At 48.8% G+C, this 8,068-nt stretch overlaps 1 protein-coding gene across 1 annotated transcript in view; it reads left to right on the top strand.

Annotated features, from left to right (window-relative positions):
* The window catches only part of LOC119393123 (galectin-3), a 113,145-nt gene extending 105,367 nt beyond the window's left edge, over positions 1-7,778 (top strand). The window contains exon 3 of the mRNA XM_037659948.2: positions 7,605-7,778. Coding sequence (XP_037515876.1) covers positions 7,605-7,757 — 153 coding nt within the window. The 3' untranslated portion in view covers positions 7,758-7,778. The remainder of the gene's footprint in view (positions 1-7,604) is intronic.
* Positions 7,779-8,068: the final 290 nt, after the last annotated feature.

The following is an 8,068-nucleotide window of genomic DNA, read 5'->3' on the forward strand; positions in this document are numbered from 1 at the left end:
TTATGACATCAGCTTTATAGGGCGTTCCTTCTTAACTCGCTAAAACTATCAAGATGCCTTTCCTACGTTGAGGAATTACACGAATGGAATTGAACTGCCCGGCCATTCCCGGAGTGGGAATGGGCTAAATTTTTCATTCCGAGGAATTGAAAGGAATGGAGTTGCGGCAAGTTTTAATTCCCCGTAATGGAATTGGAATCGAATGAAGGCGCCCATTCCGCAACACTGGTGGTGACGGATTTCTCGGGTATAACCACTGCCTTTGCTGAGCTTGTAGAAGAAACTGAACCGTCTGTGTAAATGTGAAGGCGTCCACTGTGTTTTTCCCGTATTGTGCCCCGTATTGGAGTGGTGTACAAAACATTTTCTCCCCGTTATGCACTACAGAGGTCAGCGCATTCTTCCAAAAGCGCATGCAAAATGACTATGTGCTAGAATTTTCCAATTTGCTCAATGCGCAGCGCAGGCCTGCTACAACCAACGCCATCTATCTTTGACAGCCAGCAACTACAGCGAGCGTGTGTCATCCTCTCTTCAGAGCACCGCCGCGCAGTTCGCTTACCCCTCTTATTCTTCCACCGTGCTAATGACTCACTTACTACAGCTGGAATCAGTGCGCAACGGTTACTTGGAGCCCTTTTTGTAGCACCTAGGGGCACTTTCAGTTTTACAGAGCAGCCTGAAAACAGGGTCCAATTGCAAGCTTCTATGTGATCACATCTGGTCACGTGACCGCAAAAAACCGACGTGCGCACCATGCCCGCCAACGCGCGCTCCACGTGTTACTCGTTTGCCTCGTCCACCGGTCTCGTTACGGTAGCTGGCTCCCGCCATTCCCGCCATCGTTCACATAGCCGATGTTTTCCAGTGAGGAGACGCGTTCATAAGAAGAAACTGACGTTCATTTACATAGTTACAAGACAGCGCTCATCCAACATCCAACATCTTTGTACAAAAGACTCCGGCTTTTATAACCCCATGCAGGGCTGGGCAAAGATACTTCGAAATTGTATCGCGATACGATACAATATACTCGGGCAAAAGGTATTTGAGATACAGATACAAGATACTCGCGGAATAATTGTATCCGATACGATACTTCCCAAATGTATCTTAAGATACTTCGATACATTTGCAAATTTGCTGTTATAGATCTCTATAATGAAGCAGCAAAGGCCTATGTAGAAATGTGTTTACTTGAAGAAAGTTTCTTAACTGCTACCAGCTTTGTTTAATTTTAACAAAATACTTGTTTGTGTCACAAGATACAAACTTTCTTGCTCAAGGCGTATTAGTATCATTTCGAAACGACTTATTGGGATTTGTTTGGCTGCTTAACAAGACAGCTCTTTATCTGCTGCGCTGTTGTTTTTGCTTCACACTTCTGCAGTTTATTGATGTCGCTGCCCTACTTGGCGACCATCTAGCTGGTTTACCATCTACTTGCAAGTGCCTCCGCACGATGGCGCAAATACCGCTGTGCATTCTCACCTTGTTCATTGTTTTCGTAATACCGCATCCACCGACAGGTGTACGGCAGCAACAACGTTGGTAGCGGTATTGTTTGTGACGCGTCGTGTAAAGACGATGAACTACATAGTCGGCGCTCACAATTGATTGAGGACATAAAACTGCAGTGATTTTTCATGTTTTACTTATCTGCTGGTGTAAAGCGTTCGTTAGCGACATATTCACTGACGTGCAATATTTTACCATTTGTTCTCTGAGAGAACCTGAGCCGCCAGGAAACGTCTCAGACGTATTCTAGCGGCACAAAACGCCGCAGGTTTTCACTGCTATTCACACTATTGCCACTTCTAGCTCTGCTTACGTGCGGATTTGTAACAATAAGAGTACTTTAAGGAGACATAAAAAAGGAAAACGAATATATTTAAGTCAAATAGCAAGGTAGTTCCGTATTAAAAATCAAAGTGAATAAGTATACAGTTTGTTTCACGTAAGTAGAACCCAATATTCAAAAAAAAAAACAAGTGGTTAACCGCCGCTGAATGAAACCAAAAGTATTTGGTTTGCCGTTATGTGGCACTCGTTATGGTATGTTTTGTATTAAGCTGAACTGGTTAATTAAATAAGGTCCATTATGCGACATTCCGACGCTTTTAATATTCACTTTAGGGCAAACTGCGCTTCGACACGTCGTAGAGCGAATTTAAAAACGACCGACCCAACTTTTTTGGTAGCGTACATGCTGCGTGGTGAATATTTTCGGGCTTTTAGAGAAAGACCGCGAAATATGAAATAACACCACGTTCGCAGACAGCGAAAAAATAAAAATAAAGCAGAGAACGTATTTTAGCAGCAGGACAAAAAACGTATTACAATAAAGAGACGGGCGAAAAACTATGCAGACGACTAGGTAATGTACGGGATGCAAACGGAAGAGAGCAAAGAAAGCACTTGTACTAAAATCAATTTATCATTAAAAGAACTTCTAGAATAATTTAGCATGAAGAACAAAGATACAGTCCGTCAAAGTATTTCCTGTTACGTAAATGCTTGTTCTATTGCATCTAACGTCAACACCGATAGTGGGACGGTTGTTAGAATCTCCTTTGCATGTAAGTCGATCTGATCGTACTATACAAGTCAAGCTTGCGTCCAGAAGATGTTTCAAATCGCTGATGTGTGTGAAAGACGCGAGATGCCAAGCGGCCCCATTCTTGCATTCTTGAGACATTGCAACGAAGCATCACGCAAGACAACCTTCGATGGCGACAGTATAGCGGCATAAGAATTTGTGCAAAAGACGCCGCACGCATCGGAGTACGCAGAAGGGTGCAGGGTCTATGAACAAGTGTCATGACATCAACACAACTAAAAAAAAAGAAAACATCTAGAAAAAAAGGTAGGCTGCGCGTAGACGTTCGCACGCTTGTTTTTGTCGCGATGGCTCAAGCGCCATCACGTGACTCTGCTCCACCAATAGGGACTCTTAAACATCATCACCTGTGCTCACTGGAGCGCTCTGGCGGAAATATGCAAGGATGTTACTGTCGTTAGTTTTATTCAGGTGGCTTAGTGGCAGCAATATCAGCTTGAGAACCGGAATTCCGGTCGACGTTTATTGTTTCGCATGGTGGTGTTTCTATAGCAGTATCTTGTATCTTAAGATACACGATACATTATTGAATGTATCGGAAATACAGATACAGATACTCGTTTTGCAAGACGTATCGCGATACAGATACAAGATACCCAAAGAGTATCTAAAATAGTATCGAAGATACATGTATCTTCGATACTGCCCAGCACTGACCCCATGTCTGCTAACACTGAGACACTCTGGAAGCGGTGACACCGGTTCCCGCCAATCCGGGGTCTTGCCGTCTCAGTGCTCCGCCCACCACAAAGGGTGAAATGGCCCACTCGATACGTGCGTTGATGAGGAACATGGTCGAGATGTCCAATAGGGGAGACCCGCTCAAGTTTGCCCGCCGACGCCAGCGCTTGCCATTCCCCTGCCGGAAAAAGCGTACTAGAGTAGCCTGTTACGACCCCTCCGCTCCCTTTGGCTCCCACGCATTTGCGAAGCGCCGCGCTGCACGTGAAACGCCCTCGTTCCGCGATGTCACCCCGACAACTGTCACAATGGCCATGGAAACAAGAAGGGGTTGACTTCACCAGTGAATTCTACCGATTCCCAAACAGATGGCGCGAAAAAGCAGACGACAGGCATAGATGCGAAGCTCCCGCTTGAGTGGGCACGACCACGACAACTACGAAAAAAGAAAAAAAAAAACACGCCATAGCCACGGAATGAATGATGATAAGTGGGCGAAGCTCGAGAGGGGGAGATCATCGGTAAACCGTAACTCTCCCGTGAAAGTTAGCCCATTACATCATTAGAAAGGCGGAAAACTGTGCGTATATTATACAAAATCAACTTTTATTTTGTTCTTCTTCGTTTGTTCTTTTCATTTCGTCGTCATGGCGGCTGGATTGCGAGGTCCCTTCATTATGACGGCTTTATGGTCCGTGAAATGAAGCGAGAGAGGTTCTTGTACTGGCTGCAGTGGGAAGTTTGCAAACACTAAGTATATGCACGTCCCTCGGATCGTGGTAGGTTGCATATGGATACATCTGAGTGCATACTTGGAAAGCATGTGCTGCACGATCCAGTCATTCGCAATGAGGTCCACGTTGAAGTCCCCAACCAGCACAAACGGACGGTTCTTGTACTTGTTGTCGTAGTCACGTAACGCAGCGTCTATAAACGACTTGACGTCCCCGATAGACAGGACGGGTGCGATGTACACGGTCATGACGGCGACTAGCAGACGGCGACTGAATCGGTGGACCTGTGTTTCGACGCGTGGTGGCGATTCCGGGCTCGATTGTCGGCTCCGCGATGGAGTGCCAAGCATGAAGCTTACCCCGCACCTCCACCAGTGTAACGACGTGGGATCGACGAGGACACGGAGCACGACAAACAAACACGTTTTATCGATCAGAGAAAGAACTGCAACGTCTTCTTCGTCCCTGCGCTGGGCCAAGAACACTCGCGCTGCTTCGTTGCCATCACCATTGGCACATACGCGCGGCATAGGCGGTCACGTACGAGCTAGGAGGGACAGAGCCACGGCTTTAGGAGCTTCGCCCCTAAAAAATGCATTTGCCGTTGTTGCACGTCCATTGGTTTTTTGGCAGATACAGTGAACTAGTTGTTACTGAGTCTGCAGGTACAGCCCATACCACACGGTGCACTTTCGATAGTGACCAAGATAAAATGCATTGACAGCAATTGGCTCTTCCCCCACGCAGACTGCACAAAAAAAAAGTTTTTTTCTGAAAGTTGGGCGCTCGTCATGTCACTATTAACAATGCTATGTCACGTTGATAGTGCGCACGCTGTTCGTGAACTCGCGAGTACCGGCTATGAGAACGCCGATAACGCAAGGAAGGACACGCGAGATAGATGTCAATTTTCGTTGCAGGACAGAAAGAAGCCCCAAAGAGACCATTTATTTTTGGAGTGAAGTGCGGTACGCACCACTCCGCAGAACTAATTTTCAATAAGTCGAATGGCTGCTAGTAAATTAAGGTATCCCAACTAATAGCAGTCACTGCTCCAGGGCCGCTTAACCTAAAGCACGAGAAGCGGCCTTACCCGTAATCCATTAGCAAACATAGAGGGCGCATAGTTCACACATCAAGCATCAAATCAAACAGGTATATAATTATGGACGTACAGAACATTGTACTAACTCCACGTCGTAAACAGCGTCGTCCTTCGCTTGCGAAATGCACTTCACTCTGACGAGGACGGCGTCGTCTGCTATCACTTGCTCCGCATCTGCTACATGGCTGAGCAGACGCTGACCTTTAACCGAATTGCTGCTACGCGGACAGAAGCGTGTACATCCTAACCGCGCGCGACGCGAAATTATGAAAAACATGTGCAGAACCCGTGCAGCGTGCGAGCAAGGCAACGCGTTTTCAAGGCAGCTTGAAGGGAACAGCTGAGGGGTAAACACTCGAGTAACGAGTTTTTTCCTCACATTCACCTGCAGCGCTCGGCACCGCAGCGCCTCCCACGGCGTGGGTCTCCCCTAAGTGCACCACACAATGAAGACATCCAGCACCACGCCTTGACGACTCGATACGGTGAACGCCAGGCGAGGAGGTTAAGTCTGAGGGGGGAGGGGAGGGTGTCGATGGCTTCGGAGGAGTTGACAGCCATTGTCTCGAACACCTGCCAACGCTTATGACTGTGTTCAAGTGCAGACGGGGCTTGGTTCGATGGGAACCTCTCCAATGGTTGCGTCTCACGTTGAGCACACCGGGCCCGGTTCCTCGTAACGTCACCACGACGGGATGCCTAGCTCATTCGACCACACGTGCCTAAGCCCCTTCCAGAAAAATGTGGGTCCAAGTGCCGTTACCTGGGCAATACTTTGTGGCTGACAGGTGCATGCACAATGGCGTCTGCCATGACGGATTCCAGGGCCAAACGTAACAGTATGTATACACGCACACATACAAACGCACGCACGACCATACACAAAGTATGGTAGATCACCACCCTCCACCCTAAAAAAATTGCAGCATATCCACGGGTGAATGATGAAGAGCTTGGGCGAAGCTCCTGAAGCAATCATGGTCTCGGGATCCGCTTCTCGTTGAGCCCGTTTCGCACCGGCGTCCTTGGCGCGCACCGTCTCGGGCTCCGCCTGGCTGCCGCCAAGCGAGCGCCAAACAAGCGAGCTTCTCGGGATCGAGAGGCTGCCGCCAAGCGAGCGCAGCGCCAGGTGGATCTCGAGGCGGTGCGCGCCCGCGAAGCCGCCGCCAAGCGCGCGCGGCGCCAGGCGGCAGCCTCTCGAGCTCGCACCTCGGGATCCTGCCGACGAGCACGAGACGCAGCGGCCTTCCGCACCCGGCGCTCCTCGTCGTCCACGGTGCGCCAATCAGCACGATCCGGCAAGCGCACTCCTCCACGTACGGCGACGATCAAGGAGAATGAGAGATAACGGGCGCAGCAGCTAATCTGACAGCAGTGGCACCTCTAACGCCATCTTGCACACATCTTTATGGGACAGCGCCATCTAGTATATCGTCACCCAACTGCAGTTTGCATGCATCTCTATGAGACAGTGCCATCTATTGAATGATACGGGAGACGCGACGGCGGGGGAACGCCGGACGGAGCGACGATCGACCAGGCGACGTTATAAGAAGCTTCGCCCCTAAAAAATATCTGTCTACGCCCCTGTTGTGGTTCTTAGTTTATATCCGAACCAAGTTGATGTCAATGTCGTGACGTGTTGCGTTTAGCGCTTTTATGCACGGCACAAACATTAGAATATATTTTAAGCGTGTGCATGGCTACAATTGGTGTTTATGCTTCGTGGATGGTGTGTATATGTCAGCACAAACCGATTTCACGAGTTATCTCATTTTCAAAAATTTGTCACCAGTATTTTTAAAAGTCCCTGAACAGGTCTTTCGATTTAGGCTATGAAGTGGTTAGGCGACAACTAGGATAAATCATTCACGTCATAATTAAAGCAAAACGAGTTGCATCATTGGAGCTACCGCAGATGCAAGGTTATCGTTTTTCTAAAACTTGTTTACTTTAGTTGCCGCCATACCCCGCCCGCGCGCGGCTGATAGTGGAGGCCACGCTTTTTGTGTGTGTGTGCGTGTGTGTGTGTGTGTGTGTGTGTGTGTGTGTGTGTGTGTGTGTGTGTGTGTGTGTGTGTGTGTGTGTGTGTGTGTGTGTGTGTGTGTGTGTGTGTGTGTTGATCTCTGCGTCACCAGGTACTTCGACAAGCGCGGACGCACGCGTTTTCTTCTGCGGTAAAAATAAAAACAAAGCAACCAATCTTATCCTTCACCCATGTGACGTCCGAAACAATATCAGCTCCCGTATTATAGACGGCTGAAAACTCGGCGCGCCGTTACACTGCGACCCGCAGCGGTCCGCAGGTTTAAAATCTGAAAACAAGTTGGGCACCTCACGCATTAAGAAATTGAGTAGTGCTTAATTTCCCAAGGACCTCGCTGCCGACTCAACGGGTTTGTGCAAAATAGTGAAAGTCGTTTGTTTTCAGCCGAAACAAACCGCTCAGTGTTTGTGCTTGCAGGTGAAGCACTTGGGAACAACCACACACCACCCGACAGGCTTCAACGGCGGGCCGGCACAGGGAGGTCCTCTGCTGGGACCTCTCCCTTTCGGACTACCCAGTTCAGCGGGATATGGGGCGCCACTGAAGTCGGCAAGAGGCGGATGGTGGTAAACAGGCAAGCCCACTTTTGCTGAACGTGTATACCTGTTTTTTTTTTTGTATTGCGATAGAAAGTATCGATAGAAATGGTGCGAGAGGTACGGGGATCGATACCCCGCACCTCCACCAAATATGTTACGGAAAAAGACACCAACTCAGAGGGATACGTATCCCTGTATTGTTTTCAGCTTAGGCGAGCAGCACAACCGACGCGAACAGCACGCGCCCGTCTGCCTGTTTCGTCCTTCTCTTCGTCTCCTTGGCCGCGATGCCGCTGGTACGTAGCAATATGGACACTCGCGCTTGTCGTCGGCGTCGCCATG

The sequence above is a fragment of the Rhipicephalus sanguineus genome, chromosome 5 (assembly GCF_013339695.2).
Source record: "Rhipicephalus sanguineus isolate Rsan-2018 chromosome 5, BIME_Rsan_1.4, whole genome shotgun sequence".
NCBI lineage: Eukaryota > Metazoa > Arthropoda > Arachnida > Ixodida > Ixodidae > Rhipicephalus > Rhipicephalus sanguineus.